At 42.4% G+C, this 19,839-nt stretch overlaps 1 protein-coding gene and 1 long non-coding RNA gene across 4 annotated transcripts; both read right to left on the bottom strand.

Annotated features, from left to right (window-relative positions):
- Positions 1-225: 225 nt before the first annotated feature.
- Positions 226-3,225, bottom strand: FZD4 (frizzled class receptor 4). Its single transcript, XM_068181564.1, has 2 exons — positions 2,926-3,225; positions 226-1,744 (listed from the first exon to the last, which is right to left on the bottom strand). Exons 1-2 carry the CDS (start codon positions 3,184-3,186, stop codon positions 416-418), a joined length of 1,590 nt encoding a protein of 529 aa, XP_068037665.1. The 5' UTR covers positions 3,187-3,225; the 3' UTR covers positions 226-415.
- Positions 3,226-13,028: 9,803 nt separating this feature from the next.
- Positions 13,029-18,633, bottom strand: LOC137469130 (uncharacterized). 3 transcript variants are annotated; one of them, XR_010996352.1, is made up of 3 exons: positions 17,686-18,633; positions 16,076-17,014; positions 13,029-15,771 (listed from the first exon to the last, which is right to left on the bottom strand). It is a non-coding gene; the product is annotated as an uncharacterized lncRNA (long non-coding RNA). The 3 variants fall into 3 exon arrangements; XR_010996353.1 differs by having other exon boundaries at positions 16,076-16,217; XR_010996351.1 differs by having other exon boundaries at positions 16,076-18,633.
- Positions 18,634-19,839: the final 1,206 nt, after the last annotated feature.

Genomic DNA, 19,839 nt, shown 5'->3' with positions numbered 1-19,839 from the left:
CTTCTGGTAACTTGGTAACTGGACCCTATTTAAGCCTAGAATTTGGCCCTGGCCTGCCTTTCCTCCATCAGCTGTAAGATGATGAAAGGAAAACATCGTCCCACAGCTATGGGCTACAGCACCTCCATTTCTAAAGAGTTCAAGACTTAAAAAAGGAAGATAACATGTTTGGGTATTTCACAGCTTTTAAAGCCTCCCTGGGCTCTCCTATTTTGGGCAGCATGGTTTATGGCTATTGTATCTGCAGCATGATCTTTTTGCTGTTTATTCTTTAAGGCTTTTTTTTTCCTCCCATCCCCAGAGACAGGTTGTGTAACCATTCCCCTACTCTATTCCCAACATTTACACAGCAATGCTTGCACATGATCAGTCCTTCACAGGAGAGCAGTCAGACCAGCGGGTTGCTGTCCTTTTCTCATACCACGGTCTCGTTCCCTTTCCCGGGTTTCACCCAACTGTCTGCTCTCTTCTCCCGTTTCACTTTCCCTGAGTTCACCAGTCTGTTGGAGCACTTCTGCCATGTGTGCAGAGTTTTGGCTGACCAGATCCACATACCTGATGTAATACCCACCAGAAGGGACATGAAAATTTTGAGCATCTCCACTGCCATATTGGAATCATCTGCCGAATAGCGGAAAATGGCCCAGTTGGAGATTTCGTAGAAATAACAGGCGATGACACATGTTGCTGGGACGGTGTACAACACTGAAAAGACCCCAATTTTGACCATCAGTCTTTCCAGTTTGTCAGTTTTAGTTCCATCTTTCTGGAGATTAGACCTGATTTTAAATAAGGCCACGAGTCCTGCTGCAATGAATAAAGTCCCAATGACCAGGTAGGTAAAAAGTGGAGCAACAACAAAGCCTGTCAGCGCATCCAGGTTCTGGTTCCCAACGTAGCAGAGGCCGGTGAGCTCATCTGCATCCACAAGTCTCATAATCAAAATGACAATGGTCTTCACCGCTGGGATGGCCCAGGCTGCGATGTGGAAATAGGAGCTGTGCATTTCGATTGCTTCGTGGCCCCACTTGAGTCCCGCAGCCAGAAACCACGTCAGTGTCAGAATAACCCACCAGATGGAGCTAGCCATCCCGAAAAAGTACATCAGCAAGAAAATTATCGCACATCCTGTGTTCTTAAGACCTTCTTGGATAAGAACAGGTTCTGCTGCCTCTTCAAAATCACAGGATATCCTTTCCCGGCCCACAGTTAGCCTCACAATATAAGCAATGCTATAAATATTGTAGCACATGCTTAAAAATATGATTGGCCGCTCCGGGTAGGAAAATCTGGATGAATCAATCAGGAAGGTCAGGACTGTGAAGGCAGTTGAGATGAAGCAAAGACTGGCCCATATGGCCATCCAGATATCTGTGAATTCCTTAGCTGACCTGCTGTACAGACCAGCATCGTAGCCACATTTCAGGACACAGCTCAAGCTTCTCTTCACCCAAATGTACTGATCTGAGTTAGATCCCATGCCGTGGCACTCTTCTCCAGGCTGCAAGGAGGTCTTGCTGTGAAGGGGAACCTCTTCGTCTCCTGGGCCCTCCATGCACATGTGGTTGTGATCATTCTGGGGTGGGAATTTGCTGCAGTTTAGGCTGTCTGGCCAGACAAACCCAAATTCTTTTAAAACAGGTTCACATCTTCTTTTGACAGAGAGGCACATGCCTCCACAGGGACCTATGGGGATGTTAATCTTCTCTGTGCACATTGGCACATACACTGAACACAGGAAGAACTGGAAGAGAGAAACAGAAATCATAAGTGTGTTGGGGGAAAATAAAACAGGTTGCAATATGACAAGTTTTGGTTTTTTTCCTTTTTAGCAGTAATATTTGGTCCTTTGCCTTAAAAAAACAGGAAGCAGCATAAAACAAATAAATCAAGAACAATAAAAACAAAACAGAAAAAAATAACAATGCTGTCTTCTTTTAGTTCAAATATGGTCTGAAACCAAAGTCTGAAAATTTTACTCCCTAGATTAGCTCCATGTAAACTTAGCCCATCAGTTCCAATGAAGTGACTGGGATTTAGCCAGATTTAAACCTCGAGGGTACAATTTAAGAAAGCAGAAAACCAAATTAAAGGGGTTTAAACAAATACATATATTTGTTCTGGGCATTGCCTGGATATTTCAGCTAAGAAACAGGAGGAAAAAAAACATTTATTAAAATACTTTGGTTCACGATGTCACAAAAAAAGTTGTTTTGTTTTGTTTGTTTGTTTTTTTTTTTTTTTACAATAAGTTCATGCATGCATTTGCGACAGTAATAAAATATTGTCATTTCCTCATCTTTTGAATAATAGTAATTCGGCGACGCGACACCGTGAGAGGAATTGCGTGCTGACTCGGGAACTCTGCCCCGAGAAACAAGCTGGGTTTTGTTTGAGGAAATCCATGCCCGAGGGGAGGACAGGGAGCCTGCCATTCGCCTGGGAAAGAAACTTTCGCCGTGAAGCTCCCGGCGGGGTCCCGAGCTGCCCCAGCTCCCCGCGGCCAGCTCCGCTCGCTCCGCATGGAATCGGGCGCGGCACCTGGGGCACGGCCGGGACAGAGGCAGCGGCCGGGAAAGCTCCGGGAGTCGCCGCAGCCTCCGCGAGCGGGCGGGCGGGGGGTACCGCGCCGCGGCGGGCGCTCCTCGCCGCGGGCAGCCGGGACACCGCCGGGACACCGCCGGGACACCGCCGGGACACCGCCGGGACACCGCACCTCCGCCCAACACGAGCCGCGCTCTCTTCCCAGCCAGCCAGGAGCGACACTTGCGAGGCGGCGCGACTTTCGGGTTGGGTTAGTACTGAGCCGAGGGGATGGGGATGGGGCGCTGGGGGACATCAGCCGGACCTGGGGACCGCACGGCCCTGCCGTGTGTCGTTCCCACCTCGCCCAGGCACCCAGGTCCCCCCGGAGCCCCGACGCACCTGGAGCTGGCTGGAGCAGCCGTACTGGATGAGGGGGGTAAAGGTGGTGAGCTGCAGCTCCGCGTCCGCCTGCAGCTCGTGCCCCACCAGGTTGGGCATCTTGGTGACATTGTAGCCCAGGTTCTGGCACATGGCGATGCGGATGGAGTCGCAGCGCCGCTCCTCCTCGTCACCGAAGCCCCTCGCCCCGCCGAGCAGCCCGGCCAGCAGCACGGCCAGCAGCCGGGCGCGGCCGGCCGCCCCCCCGCCGCCCCCCGCCATGGCCCGCAGCGGCCCCGGCCCCGGCCCCGGCCGCGCCGTGCCGCACGGGCCGGCTCCAACGGGGCGGGCCGGGGGCGGCTCCGCTATTAAACAGTCTCGCCGAGAAACGGCCCAGGGGAGGGACGCGCCTCCCGGCCCGGCCCTCCCGGCGCCGCCGCCCCCGCCGCGGGAGCCCGCCCCGCGCAGAGCGGCGCCCCGCAGCGCCTTCGCGCACGGCAGGGCAGGGCACGGGGTCCTACCTCCCCCTCCGCCTGGCACCGGCGAGTTCCCCTCCGGCCCCGCTCCCTGGGGAGCCCCCACCCTCACCGCCAACCCCGAGGAGCGCACTTCCACGGGCGGCATCTCACCGCTCCTCGGAGGGGCCCCTTCTCCTTGGTGACCCTCTACCTGCACCCCCCGTCCCGCATCTCTCAGAAACCGCCGGGGATACCTGTCCGTGTCTCGTCTCCCCACAACAGGTCCCCCTTCTGTCCCGTGTGGCCAGTGCCCCTGGGAGACATCGTCACTATCCCCTGAGTTCCCACCATGAGTGTTGGTCCTAGGGGCTCCCCAAGTTCGGCTCCACAGGGACGGGGTAGGCTGAGCCCCATACGGACGTGTTTGGACTCAGCAGATGTGTTTGGGCTCAACGTGCCCCAATCCTCCCCTAATTTCTGGCCTTTCTCCAGCCCTAAGTGCTCAGCTCTTCCGCTGTGGGGTTAAAAATATCCAGGGTGGCTTTCTAAGTTGCTGTTTTGTCTTCTCAATGGGTTAAACTGCACCACTGGGTCACATCTGGGCTGTAGCATTGTTTGTTTTTTCATTGGGGCCATGAAACCTGTAGGGCACTGCTAGGTACCTCCTGGCATTTGTATAAATCCCTGTAAAATAAGTAAGTGTGGATGAAGCATTTGTAAATTTGGGAGGAAAGGGCTGGATGATTAAGCAGACCTTTAACATGTCAGCAGGAGGAGGGATTAAGAGCAGAAAAACAAGGCTCACACTTAAATTCCCTTGATATTATTTACACCTGTAATAAAATCTAGTTGAGCTGGTTGTGCCTTTAGCAAAAATATGTCATCTATTAATGAATTCTTTGTAAAGCACTTTGAAAATATTTGTAAAGCCCTGGTTAAGCAACCTCCTTCTTTGTGCATGCAGCATGTGGCATGTGCACGTGTTCCTGAGGGTGTCTGTCACAGGCAGCCAGGCCTCTGAGTGCACCTTGGGGCCTTTGCTGCTCCCCATCATTCCCCAGCTCCATTGGTCAACCAAGACTGGGACTAATGGGATAAGCCACCCCTCAGCTATTGCTCCTTACCAAGCACAAGACTGTAAATCACAGCAAACCCGTGCTCACTCACTGCAGGTTTCCCCTCTGAGGCTTCGTCACCAGTGGGGTTTCTTTACCTCAGAGAGGGGGGGAACTGTGTGTGAGATGTCCTGGGACATTGCAGGGACTGATGGGCATTGCTGTGCTTTCCTCTAGCAAGATGGTGCTTTAATTGAAGTTTTGTGAGCATAGGTATTTACATAGCTCTCATTGCTGTAACACTTTACATCTAGTTTGAATAAACCATGTCTCTAACTTCACAAAATGCTTGTGAGGCAGACAAGTAATATTATCTTAACTTTTCAAACACAAAGGCAGACAGTGCTCTAGTCCCAAGGTCAGTCAAGGAGCCTGCAATGGAGTCAGCAACTCAACCATATCTTACAAAGCCCATATTTACCTGCAGGCATTGGTGTCTGCACCCAGCAGTGCTCAGCTGCTAATCTGGGTGGGTGATAATGCTGTGAACGCACACGGTGTGCTGCACATGTCCACCAAGCTGTTCCCAGCACTGCCAAGTTTACCTTCCCTAGCACACAAGTGCAGGGAATGGGTGATGGGTGCTCCTCATGCAGTCAAACACATCAAAGTATGAGGCAGGCTTCCATGGGAGAAGGTTTTGGTTGGAGTTTATTTTTTTTCCCAAACTATGTAGGAAAGAAGGCTAGAGGGAGAATTATAGTGACCTTAAAAACTATGCATCTTTGTCTTAGTATATGAAACCCCTTTTCATCTGCTATCTCCTGCTGCAGATAGATGCTGAAGCAGTTTGCTGCTACTAGAATAAGGCCTTTACCTAATTCCCATGAAATAAACTACCTACTGCATATTCAGAAATTACAAAGCAAAGCCTTTGGTCCATGAACCTAGTCCTTGGACTAAGTAAAATACAGTGGACACAAGTACCTTTGTAGAAGAACTTCTCACCCCAAAAAAACTCCGACCACTATTGCTTCTTCTTTGAGTATACAAAATAAATATTAGAAAGTGCTACACTGCTGTGTTTGCTTTGGAAAGTCTTTTAGATAATGGGAATTAGTTTTGAAAACAAGAGTGCTGTGAGAGGCAGTGGCAAATCATATGAGAGGCTGGAGTTGGAAAAAATGGTAATTAACCTGCTTTGAACCTTAAGCATATAACAGTGATTCAGTGTCACCACGATAAGCATGTAGATAACATTTTCTTTAAACAGATCAAAATAGGAAAACTCCTGGATAGTGGATTTATAGATTCTTGGATTACTGGGCAGTGTGAGACACTGTCCTGAATCTGGCACAGAAAAAACTATGTTCCTTCCTCAATTATCGGTTGCCTGATTTGCAGAGTATATTTTTTATAAATGTGATTTTGAGGGTTCTTTAGTTAAAGGATCAGTAGTAACCCTTAGAATTATTATTTGTTGTCACTGCCAATAATTACGTTTGGTTTCTAGTCTGAGTTATCTTCAGCTTCCAGCCACTGACTTTTGTTGTATCTTTGCTGGACAGGTTGAGAAGTCATTATTGAGATTAACCCTGTAGGTAATGTCAGGCTGTGATTAAGTTACCATTTGCCCTTTTTCAATAATCTAAATACAATGCACTTCCTGAGTTTTTTATTGTAAGAATTGTTTTTCCCAAATCTTTAATCATACTTTTCATTATAAAGGAGCAAGATTTTACCCTGCTCTTTAAATACCACTTTCAGCCCCAACTGTCCTTTATAGCATAAATAGATGTGTCTGAATTAGTAGTCAAAGTACCTTTGGTCCCTTTAGAATCAGCTGAAGTCAGGATAGACAGACACTTGCAGAAGGCAGCTTACATAATAGGAATGACAAAATACAAATAATACAAAATCCTACTTATTATTATCTTATTTTTAGTATTTCCCCCTTACATTTGTATGTATTTTTGGCATATTTATTAAAGCCATGGGCATATTTTTAGACTATGAAAATAAATCATGCTTACCATGATCTCTGAGTCTTCCACTGATTTGTAGGGCATCTAGGAAGGTTCACAACTCTTCCCTGAACATTTTCAATGCATCAACTTTTCCCTGACCTGTAGTGACAGAATATTCAGTTCTCAGCTTAGCTTTCCCACTGGAGCGATACTCATGTCAAAAGCTCAGTCCTACAGGACGACCTTGCTTAGACCTCCAAGGACACGATCTCTTCTACTGCATCACAAGGAGAGCCAGGACAGATGCCTTGCAGGCAGATCTGAGAAAGCTTGGGCACCCATTCAATTTTCGAATAAAAAAGAAGTGGCTACCACATTAGGATGTGATTATTTTAACCAAACATAGATGTTGGCTTTTAGTCAGATGAATTTCATTCTAGAAATGCCTCTATCTCTCAGCTGACTGTAAAAGGAATGTAGGATGACCAGCCCAGAGGTGAAAACTCTCAAAGAGGTGTCTAGTGCTGGATGAGAACAGTCCCTGAGTCCCAGCCAGTCTCCTGGGAATTGATGTCAGAGAATATTGACATTACCTTCCAGAAAGTTCTTTTAAAGGCCTTGTATACAAGTCAAATAAACATACAAGGATTTAAAAATGTGTAGATTCTAGAGTAGTTTTGGGTCACTGAAATTTTAAGAATTACTTAATTAATCTTAATTGTCTCTATGATACAACTCATATGTATTTTTCAATATACAACAAAAATGACTGTTGGACCTAGCTGTTACCTCTTTTGTTTACTGACAATTCCACAACTTCTATCAAGTAACAGACTTCTACCATTAGTGACTTTCTTTTAGTCTCAATTTACATAAAACAATATTGTCTTTGAACATCTGTCCATGAATTTTTTTTTGTTTTGTATATTTTATCACATTCTTGTCATTCCTTTTGGATTTATATTCATTCAAATCAATGTTTCCTTCCTACTCTTTGACATTTATGCTTTTATTAAACTTAGTTAACTTTATAACTTTTAAATTATATTAAAGAATTAAAAAAAAATCCATCTGAATTCCAGTTGAATTTTTTAGTCAGGACCTTCTTTCTCAAAATCAAGACCTAAATCAGTCACCCACTTTATTCAATGATGTCTTTGCAAGCATCTAGCAATACATTTTAGATGGTTTCCTAATTGCCATTCACAAGCTTAACATAAGTTTTCTCCCTTACTTCTGTACTTCATGAGGCTGACTCTTTTAAAGCAGGAACTACATATATTCGCCTCTTTGCATTTATCCATTATCATCATCATTTCAATTGTCCAGTCACAATCAGAAAGAAGTGGTATTGTCATGACACTTCCAGTGAACATGGCTCTATGCAATCTCAGAAAAAAAAACAGTGCAGTGAGCTGCATATGTATTTATACACATGTATATATACAGATATGCAAATATATTTGCACACACACACACACACATATCTGGGGTTTTATATATGAAGTATTCATAGAATCAGAGAAACATTAAAGTTGGAGAAGATCATTAAGTGCAAGCACTAACCCAGCACTGCCAAGCTAAAACTACCACTAAACCATGACCTTAAATGCCCCATTTACATATTTTTGAACACTTCCAGGAATGGTGATTCCATCACTTCCTTGAGCAGCCTGTTCCAGTGCTTGATCACCTCTTCAGTAAAGCAATTTTTCTTGATATCTAATCTAAACCTCCCCTGGTGCATCTTGAGGCCATATCCTCTTACTCTGTTGTTCACTGTGAGAAAAGACTGCCCCCCACCTGCCTTCAGGTAATTGTGGAGAGCAGATATAATACAGATGACACCAGTGCACAAGGTGGTGCACATTGTGGCAATCGTATTCAATGATGTTGAATCAATCAACACTGATCTCAGTGGGGCAGGACTTGTCTCAGACTTTAAAATAAAATGTGTATTGTGTGCAAATTTACCTGCCATAGCACACTGCAGAATCCTTCTGGGCCTGACCCAATGGGATTTGGCTCTTGATAGCCTCAGGATACTCTGTTTAAGTTTCTACCCTTGGTGTCTCCAGGTGAGCCAGCTCTCCATGCAAAGGGAGACCCAGATGATATCAGCAGTGTGTCTAGAGCACAACTCTCCTGACAGGCTGTGAATCTCTGTTTTCATGCAGTTATGACTGTAATTTCTTTAAAGTACTTTGGTGCAGCTAAGCTGTGACACAGATCCCATATCTAGATTCAGATGTGTAATTACTTGCATGCCAATTTGGGTCAATAGTTGCTCCATGACCCTTAAAAGTCAATATTTGATTTGCACAGAGACCTCTGAATTTGGTTTTATAGCATTGTAAACAGGAAATTTCAGTGCTACTTAATATGCATAATTTTGAGAAATCCTTTGCGTTTAGATAGCATCAAAACATTCGCCAATACAAGAGGATTTCTCAGATGATGGGTGAGGTTAGAAATCCAGGTGGCACAGAGGTATCTCACACAATGTTCCACAGGGAACAGGGAGCAAAGTTGTCCATAAATCTCATAGGATGAAAGGTGCCTATATAAAGGCCACTTAGGTTGCTTAACCTATGTGTTACTATTTTTTTCACACAGGTATTTCTCTTTTTAACTTTAAGAATAGCTGAAATTTAAAAAAAAAAAAAAATTAAACAGTTTTCCAAAAGCCTCTTTCCTCACATAATTCAGACTGATATACTTCTCTAACCAGATTAGCAGAACAGGCAAGGAGCTGTGAGGCAAAGTCACTCTCAGGATCTAGTGAGACAAAAACATTTTCACAATGAGTTTTTCATAGTGTATCCACATTTATAAAATTTTGTGCTAAAATACAAATCCCATCCAAAAAAACTTCTTCCCTTGCCTGATTTTGACAAACTTCTCAGGAAGGCTCTGCTGCAGAGATACAGCATGACCAGTTTCAAGAACATCTCTTCCCTTTAGGAAAACTAGTAGACTTTTTGCCATGGTAGAGGCAAAAATTAGCATGAATTTTGGAATTAGTGTTTTTGTCTCTCAGAATGACTTTCAGTTTAAACTGCTGCTCACCATTACTTCTATAATGCTCAGAAACTCACATTTTGGCTTGAAAATATTGACCTTAGCCACAGTGACCTCATCCCAAATGATTATTTTTTTCTGGAAATTGATGAACAGTTTTCTTAGAAAATTGTTCAGAGGTCCCTTTTTTTTTAATGCTCAGATAAGTCCAAAACAGCCTGGGTTTGTAGCTTTAGATTTAGCATGTGCAGGGTGCAATCCAGAAGGAGGAATGCACTTTTTGTAGCGTTTGAAGAAATTTCATTTCACAATAGCAAATTAGCCTGAAAACTTTGGAAATAATAGACTGATTGCTCATGTGGCGTGATTTAACCGTGGTAGAAAATGACAGGCTGAGTTCTCCCTCCCTGAGAGGTCATGAGTCTTCCTTTATAAATAAGGCTTAGTTTCCTTTTTGCAGAGTCATCTTTCCCACTAAACCTTTCTGCATCCTGTTTTGCTTTAATTCTATGGCAGCATCAGAAGTTATTTCCTGTGTGTTTGCTGTTCATAAGCAACATTGTACTTGGCTTCAGTGTAATTTTGCACATTCTATAAAGCAAATTTCAGTGGATCTGACTTAAGAAGGACTCTTTCTGCCTTACGGGAGACTTTGAGGTAACTTACTTCTCTTAACTCACCCAGGTTGCACTCAGCCCTGGTCTTCACATCCAGCTGTCACCAACATCACACAAACATGCTTATGGAGACAGGGGGACAGATTTTTTTTAAATCATCCTATAGTGCTTTCTCCTCAAATGTATTAACCAATAAGTAAACACAAAGATTTCAAATGCTTAAATTAGTTCACTTATTACCAAATAAGTAAATATCAAGCTTTTAAGCATAGACATTAATTAATTAATCCATTATATTTTTTATCTTTGGAAATTATATCAGTCTGAGATATAAATCCCTCAAAATCAAAGTTGAGATGGTAGGTTTACAGTTATGCTTGAACTGGTTTGCACTGCTCCAGTGATACCATGACGAGCTGGTTTAATCAATCTGTTATTGCAGGCTGAAAGCTGTTCTGTGTCACTGGAGCAGCACAGAGCTGTCAGGCATGTGATGAATCTGGCCACAAATCTTAAAACGCACTATTTTTCCCCATTAAAAAGGCTATGTGAGCTGATATGCTGTGTTTAGTTACATAACAGCGAGTATTGACTTGCAGGGCACGGCTGGGAAAAAACCCTTCTTTGTATTGTGTTAGGCAGGCAGTGGGGTCATTCTCCTGGGAAAGAAACTCGACATCTGCCAAGAGGTGAAGTTTGCTGCATGCACGTTGCTTTTGTGGTGCCTGTGAATACACAAAGGGGGAACTGGACACAGGAGGGAAACCTGTCCTGGTGAGGATACGGGCTGCTGGCAGTGCTCTCTGGAGCCGCGTCACGCACCAGTAACGTGGCTTCAAGTTATACACACCACTGCCTCCAGGTCCTTGTGGAATCACAGAGAACTTTAAAATAAGCAACCATACTTGAGTCTTCCAGTTCTAGCTGGACTGCCCAGTTTACAGTGGCACTATTCTTCACTTTGTGGGCCATTTAAAACACAGTTACTGAGTGCTAATTATTTCCACATTCCTGTCTCCACTGCAATTCTTTTATTTTTTTCTAACTTAAAAAAATTAATTTATTTGTGTTTTTTTTTTCTCTTTAAATGATTACAGAATGCATTCAGCTTGAGAGCTGCGTAATTATTTTATTTAAGGAGATGAGTTTTTGTTAATATATTTATACACCCAGCATGCACGCAATTGCAAAAGATATCCGCTTTATTCTACTTTCTCTTTCAGGATAGATATTCCCCTTTCTCACACAGACAGACCTGCTCTCTCATTAACAATTTGTATATGACATTCATAGCTTTTCTTTTTCTTTACCTATTCCTAAACACTTAAAGCAGTGCTACATTCACACGAAGACAAACATATAAATGCCATACCAGACACTGAGAAGGACTGGTTTGGCAAGTCTTTGGCAAACAGGTTTCCTAATTTCTATCCAAGCTGGCAAATTAATCATATGGATTACTGCTACACAAACCAATGGACTTTCAAAATAGTCTGAGCATAAATAAAGCCATTCTGTCTTGTGCAGAAGGCTTTACTGCCAATCTACATTTGCCTTATGTTCCTTGCATGCATACAGGTAATTACGTGGAGTGCAACCCACCTTACACGTTGTACATATGTTCTCTTCTTCTGACTCCCTAGCAGAGCAGGGTAGGTCCAGATGCTAATTGTTAGAAAACTAACAAAATAAAATAAATAGTGCTGTGATGACAAGGAGGGGTGGTGTGACCATGAAAGGAAACAGATCAGCTTAGTTTGGCTTCAACCGTGAGGGAACCGCACCCTTATTCTTTTATGTTGTGCTGATCACGGTGGTATTTTTGCACCGCAGTGAGGTTTTATTATCAATGGAACTAGTGCTGAATTTTATAGTTATTATTACTGGATCTGGAATTTGAGTATGTACTGATTTTCATTCTTGGGCAGTGTAATTTATATTTGGAGGCTGACAATTCATCTATTTCCCCAGAGACTCATACATTAACTTAGAAAATAATGAGAGTTTATGTGAATTCCATTTTTCTCAGGCATTTTTATTCCTAGGAGAGACTTCCATGGACCCAATTACCATGAAAACTAGATTACCATGATATTTCAGTTCCTTACAGTAAAAGTTCATGTCTTTCAGTACTGTTGACACTGTACACACATCCTTGGGGAATTATGACAAATATAAAAAGAAAACTCCTAAAAATGGGCATAAAAACCATAAGAAAGCTGCCATCTAACCTAAATATTCCCCAATTAAAATTAGAGCAAATTATTTCCCAAATATGAAAATTTTAGGCCACAACTGGGCATGGTGCTGTTTTGAGAATCAAGGTTATTATTTCATTTTTGACATAAATTCACTTCAGATATATGAAGAAATTAGTTGAAAAGAAGATCAATACACAAACCCCTTTGCTCTCATCATATGTCACAAAGCAGTGAAGAACCAGGTGCCAAATTTAGACAAAAGCCACTCTTCTAGTGAAGCTGGTTCCTGAGGCTGGGGTGGAGTGACCCCTCCATGTTTTGATCCCGGAGGAAAGGATCTCAAAGGCTCTCTCTGCCACCATGCCAAGATGACTGCAGTTGAAGGGAACCACTGCCAAGGCCAGCAGCCCTCTCTGTCCTGCTCCAAAGCCTGCCTCTCCTTCCTGCGCACCTGATGCAGGGATATAATTTTGACAAGTGTTGAGGGTGATATAATTTTGACAAGTGTTGAGGGTTTGTCTCCATTGAATACCATGTGGGCAAGGCAGACAGAGAAGTTAATTGAAAGCCCAGTTCAGATCTAAGGTGGCTGCACTGGAGATGCTTCACTCTCCCTTGACTATCAAAGGAGCTCAGGATCTGTATCTAATTCCTTAGCTCCTTCAGGCATCTGGGTAAAGGTAAGAGGACCTAACATAGGCTCCAGTTAAATAGGGGAATGAGGATTAAGGAAGAATTTATACAAAAACCCTGGTCAACAGTGCATGACTGTAAGATAAATATTCTTCAGCCTGACTAGAGGATCATTTTAACATCTTTATTGCAAGACTTGCACATAAAACATAATACCATGCCCCTCCAGCCTTTGAATTATGAAAGGATGAACTGGGTCCTAAGAACATGATTTCTGTAAGTAAATAGCCAGCATTTCCAGAGGTCATTTGTTAAGTAGACACAAGGGAAAAGAAGATTTCAAAAACTCTTCTGGAAAGTTGTATTGGTAAGAGATGGATTTACTTTCTTCAGCTAAAGCAAACTTAGACTCAGAATGTTAAATGACACTTGTTTTGTGACAATGAGCTTCTGGTAAGCCTGTAAACTCATATATCTCTTTTTTTGGATCATCAGTAATTATAACTCCTTCATACATTGGTAAAAGTGGCATACCCTTTTAAACTGGGCTACTTAGCTAACTTAAAATTTCACTTCATCATCTGAAAATATGCTTTTCTGTGCTATTTTTACATTTTTCTCTCTAAGCAGAGATGGATGCAGTTCAGTGGGTGTGGGAGTGCCAGGAGGAGGCACAATTTCTTGCATACATTATGATTTCCCATGTGAAGTTTGCTTAAGTTCTTCTTTGAGGGAACTTACTTGAACTATATCATTTGGGTTAATCCTTTTTTTGGCATTGTGACAGAATTTGGACATTTGTGGATATCAGGTCATTAACCACCCTTACTGCCTTCTTTTTGGGGGCAGCATGGTCTCCCAGCCAGGGCTGTATTGATTCCCTCCTGGGCTTTTGACTGAAGAGATCTGTATAAAACATTAACATTACATTTCTTGTCCAAAAAAAGAACCAAGTAAATTCTTCTATTTTCTATAAATAGGATAAAGAAGGAAGGTGCTTTTCTGGTGTGGGAGTGGAATGTAAAATGATACCATGTCTGACCAGTTACCTCATCTCTATGCACAGGCATATGCACCTGCATACTGAGCTCTAGCCAATGCTGTGAGCTTTTTGCTCTCAATCTTCAGAGTCTTCCAGTGCTAAAAACCACTATAAAAATATCAAGAGAAGCCTTCCAACAGTGACATATATCAGGCGGCAAAATGACTTCTCCCAAGGAGTGATGAAAGCCCTATCATTGATGTGACGAACAATAGTAATTATTAACACATGATGTGCACAAATCTGGACATTAAGTGATCTGCAAGACATGCCTTCAAGATGTCACACAGAGGCATGGATGAAGATTTGGGCCTAGGGCCCAGAGAGCAAACCTCTTCTTAATAAAGAATTTACAGTCAAGTTCATCTTTTCTGGCTGGGTCCACAGATACTATATAGCCCCCCCAGCATTTAGTTACAACTAGAAAAAACACTGGAAAATACTGTCTGGAAGACAATATAGATAGGGACAAAGAAATTACCTATTACTTTACAAGGGGATTTTTTTCAGAGACACAAAGTTAGGTGTTCAACCTGCACTGAAATCCAATGAAACCTGAACATTTAACTCCACAGGGTTTTTGAAAGTACTGACCCCAAGATGTTAGGTCTTTCTCTTGGCCATTCCAGGGTTAGCATGTGAGAAGTCTCTGCAGGAGATGTCTGTGAATGAGATCAGAACTCAACCATAAAACAGTGACAAAATCATCTGGTGCACACAGACCTGTTCTCAGTGATGAGTATTTAACTTCATTATTTCTGTGTTTATTACATTTTTTCCCCTTGTGTTGTTTCTGCTTTATTGGCAGTTTTTATTTTGATTGTATTTTATTATAATTTACTTTGCTAGTTCTCAGTCTATTTACACAGAACAAAAGAATGTAAAACAGTAGAATAATAGTGTTTATTTTCACAAGTTTGGACTGATCAAATAACTCATAAGACCCAAAGTGGAACCATACTTGAGGTAGGTTAGGTCATCTCAAGTGTGGGGAAACAAACAGAAATATCCTATTCTTTGCTATTGTTTATTGTATTTATGCTGCTTGAGAGTTTTAACAATACCACATATATAAAACATTTGTTCTTGCTTTCTGCATTATTCAGAGTTTTTTCAAGGCTCTTTGGTGTTTTTTTTCCCCGTGATGTTGCTATGCTTTTGTGACTTTCTCAATGAATTGAGCAGAAAAAGTTAGAAATGGCTTCTAGGAATGAACCAGACATGCTGAAAAGGTCTTATCCTCTGAATGCTTCTATGTTTAAAAACTTTTGAGAGTTTTAACTAGTTTGTGTCAACTTATTTCCTTGATTCTTGTTCATATACACTGACAAACCTTGGTCCAGCAGAGAGGAACCACCAACCAAGAGTCTGATGTTGCAGTCCCATCAAATCCACAATTGTTTTTACACTGCCTTGATTTTTGACAGGAGGTCCAAATGTGGATATCTAAAGCTACATCTGCCCACCTAAACATAGTATTTCAAAATCTAAGAGTAATCATGGGTGTGCTATTTCTTTAATTTGCAATTTAAAGCACTTTCAAGACAACTGGCAGCAAAGTTGGAAAATAAAGGTAAAGGGAGCAGCTTGCCTCAAAGAGCCTCCTCTGAGCCACTCACTTTGCTCATAGCTTTGGATATCCACAATCCTGCTGGAGGACGATGTAGTTTATTAACCCAGGATAACACAAAATCACTGCATATTTGAAAATATAAACCTGAAAAATGAAGTAGTTCAGCAGCTGCTACTTAGGCTGTTGAATTCTACTGCTGTGACAGCCAAGTGCTGGCAGCCCGAGTGATCAGAGTCCTGAGGCTATTTCAACATGAGCATTTGACAACTACATAGCTGAAATTTACTGTTCATTATTCTTCTGGAAAAAAAAGAAAATCAGGCTTAAATTGAAAGTCTTTTCAAAAGTGCTGAGTTCTTAGAAGCTATCATTAATTTTTGAAGGAGCTGCTGGGTGCTCAATTGCTTTAGAATAATTACATTTCTGTCTGTGGCCTCAGCAGTCCAACTTGATAGACAGACAGTTTTATTACAGAAGCTTTAAGCACATTAAAAACTCCAAAAAAAAAAAAAAAAAAAAAAAAAAGGCACCTTCTGAGTATTTTCTTAAGGTCATGACTGAAAAATGCTTGTGTTGGAAGAATAAATAAAATCTTAATAATGACCTCAAAAAAGTTAGGAATGGCAAACAAAAGGTTTTGTTTGAGGATGTCATAATTCACTCCCGTCTCCTTTTTTTCCTCCTATTTTCTGAAAGATCCTTGGCATTGATGCTGCTGAAGAACAGCCCACCACTCACTGCTGCTCCTACAGGCAAATGACAATGACTGGCTGGCATCTGTCCTACTTAGGGCCAGACCTCTCTATAACATATTGATCTCAGATATCATTTGAAAGGCCCTGGAAAAGTGCCAGAGAGTAATTTAGCTATCGGGCGTCACAGACAATAGAGGTGCAGAGCTCTACTTTAGTTCTTGGAGCTCTTTAGGAGTGGAGACCCATTTGATGCTGTCCCTGAGGTCCCTGTGTACAGCAGTGTGGAATCCCAGCTGCTTCCACCCTTCCCACTCATGGTCTTGGAAAGGTGATTATCACCTGTATGTTTGAAGGCTGCTGCCCCCACCTGGTAGGCAGAAATGAAGGACGTCGAAGCTATGTGGAACAGGTCTTTCTTGACTGCTGAATTTGGTGAACAACAAGGTAAGAGGATGGCAGAGGAAGCACATGAACTCCAGACACAGCACTGTGACTGTAGAGCAAAGGCAGCCATACTTTCTGATAGCGCCAGAAAAGATTTAGGTCTGTTTGGGTGGTGTAAAGCTGTGTTGTAGTGGTTTCAGTAAAACAAACGTAGGGGACTGGACAAGGGAGTTTCAAGCACAGGAGTACACTGAGATGCCCGGATCATGCAAGACTGATTTTGCATTCTTTCCAGAGCTATAGAAAGCATTCTCCTGGAAAGCAGGAGAGCAATGAAGAAGCAGCAGGCTCACAGTTGCAGTTTCGGGCTGCTGTTGGGATGGTGTGTCCACATGCACTGCCTCTCATTCCTTCTGTAGTGAAAGCAGTGGCTTTATTTAGCCTTTAATGACCAATTCTGTCACCTGATTTAGAAAGAAGAAATCACTGTCTCCAGGAACAGCAACACCATAGGCTAAATACAGTTGAAGTACAATTCAGCTGATGCCAGTAGCATGAATATGGCTCAGTATGTCATCTCTTGTTTTGGCTCACAGAGTCAGTTATGTTATGATTTTGTTTTCTTAATATAATCCTTGGTACCTCTGTAAGAAAGACTGCAACATTTCGATCTGGGAAAAAATCTGTATTTGTATAAACATGGGGATATTATTGTGTGTATTAAAGTGTTCACAGGGTATTATCCCACAATCCACCCCATATTTAGTTTGGACATTGCTACATCTTGGAAAATGGGAAAACTTCCAGATAATTCCTTTACCTTGAAATATCAGCAAACATAAGGGTATTTTGAGCTTATCCCCTGCTAAAAAATGAACAAGTAGCATTCATGGTTGCAAGCCAGAAGAGAATCTCTCTTCAAATAATGCAAAATGGGCTAAGTTAAAAGCATAAGTAGTTTCAGGCACAAAGGTGAAAAGTAGTTCTTAAAGGGCCTTTTTTTTCTTGGAGCAAAGTAGATCCACTCAATTAATGGCCATTCATTCCGATTCAATACAGCCATTTCAAGTATTAGTGATGTATGTTACAAGACTGTGGTTTGTTTCTAAAGAAACTAATAATATATTGTACCCACCATTTCTCCTGGATTTTGAGAAGAAATGGAGATTGGAGCAGTATCTCCAAGTTTCTATGCAGTTTAATGAAGGAAGTAGATATTTGCATGTACACATTGTCACCACTGACCTGAGTAGAAGAATGAATTTAATACCTAGCTTTTTTAGCAGCAGAATACTTTCCAGTCTGGATGTCATAAACTTTATGATGGAGGCATGAGACAATTGCACAGATGGCAGGAGAACAAGCTGAAGGATAATAACAATGAGAGTGGAAGAATGGGAAAAGCAGGAAAATTAGTGAGTGAAAAAAACCCTACCGGTGGAAAGAGCAGTTCTTATCAGACAAGAGAAGTTACTTCTAAAACTGAAATGCAGGCACTGACAACAGCATGAGAGCATGAATAGCAGGGGAAAGTTGGATACCTTGTCCCAAGGGAGAAAACAAAAAAAAAAAAAGCACACAAGCTGGAAAGCAACAAGAGGGAATGGAGAGGAGGGGAGGGCAAAGCAAAACATTTCTTCCAAGTTAAAATGTTTCCTGATTGTTCTGATATTTAAAAATATTTAGGAAGAAGATTTCTCAGATCCCAATGCATTTGGAAGGTAGAGCCTCCTGAAATGTCAAGTCCCCTGGTTGGCTTTTTTCATCAGTTTATTTTTTTCTGCCTGATTTTGTTCCTAATTAGTTAAATGCTCTGCCTTGTATTCCCGGCTAGGCCACTTTCTAACACTGATAACTGCTTAGTGGGAAGGCAAGAGAAAAATCCTCACACCTCCAGTTACTCTCATGGGATGAGATAGGTAATTTATTTGTAGATACCAGACTTAGCAGATGCTGACAATAGCAGCAGAGAATGTTCTGAACTGTGAGACCCACTAAAACCTGGAAAGGAAGGGACTACTTTTCTTCATTCAGTAATTGCTACCCACAATATTTGCCTCCCTAATATAATCAGTTATCATCTGCATGGGTAAGCTGCAGTTTGTTAACATGGGCAACAGGAGCAGAGTCTCAATGCAGAGAGATGCTGCCACATCGCTCCTTTCTGTGGCACAAGGTGTGGAGCCTGATACATCATTGCTGTCCTAGTCTAATGAGGCCCATATTTTCGTCAGTCTACATTTTTATTCAGACACATTGGTATATTTGACTCTGCTACATCAACAAGAACCAGGGACCAAGCTGAGCAGTTTCAACTCCCCCACCATTCATGTTGCTTAGCAATTAGCTCTCTCCCTGGCTTTGGTTTCGGTACTGCTCTGGATAGTTCTCTCCCAGGCACCTGGATATTACAAGGCAAGCTCTGAACAGTGTGTGCCACATCACTTCGCTTTATGCCACAGGATTCACCACTAGTGTTTGTTTAAGCAACATTATAGACACGCTCTGCTATTCCCAGTATAGAGCCTTGTTCATGCAACAAGGAGCACTCCTAAAAAGCCTGGGAACTTATGGGGCAAAAGTAAAGGTCTTCAATGTTTTATTTTAATTCAGGAGATTCCATCTTTTTCTGAGATTTTTTTGTCCTTATTCCAATCAAGGGTAGGTTTCCCAGGACAGAGTAACCTGGGGTGGCATCCAATGCCAATTGGACCATGAGCATTATTCCCATGTGGCTTCACCCCCAGGGCTTCTTCTCAGAGTATTGCAACCCCATGGAAAAGAGCCTGGAGCAAGGTCAGGACAGCGCTGCTTTCTTTATCGGTGCATCATCAGAGTCTTCCTCAGCTGACCCAACAGGACACATGCAAAAGCCTGCAGTTCTGAGCAGGCAACACTTCAGCCTGATCAGGGCGCCGCGCAAATGAGCAATCTTGTTGGATCTTTCTCTGCCAGTTTTGCTTAACTTGAGCTGGACAAGTGGTCCCAAAATTAGGACTGTCTGCAAAAACGTGTGTCAGATGTGAAATCATCAGCTTGTGTAATTGCTATTGTATGTGCCATAGCTCTCTGCCTACAAATACAAGGCAGCAAGTAAGCCTTAAGCCCAGAGTATTATCAAAGCCAAAACATGCAAGCAAAGAGAGCCAGAATCCATAACTTAGGCAATAATTGCCTTTTCTGCCCACAAACAGTGCTTTACAGAGTACTACAAAAACAGCAAGCAAGGCACTAGGTCCAAGCCAAAGTCCAGACAGCACTGCAGCAGGTTATATTGCCAAGGCTGCTT

Source organism: Anomalospiza imberbis, chromosome 2 (genome assembly GCF_031753505.1).
Source record: "Anomalospiza imberbis isolate Cuckoo-Finch-1a 21T00152 chromosome 2, ASM3175350v1, whole genome shotgun sequence".
Classification (NCBI taxonomy): Eukaryota; Metazoa; Chordata; class Aves; order Passeriformes; family Viduidae; genus Anomalospiza; species Anomalospiza imberbis.
Note: the sequence above shows the minus strand (reverse complement) of the source record. Positions and strands in the feature narration are given on the sequence as shown.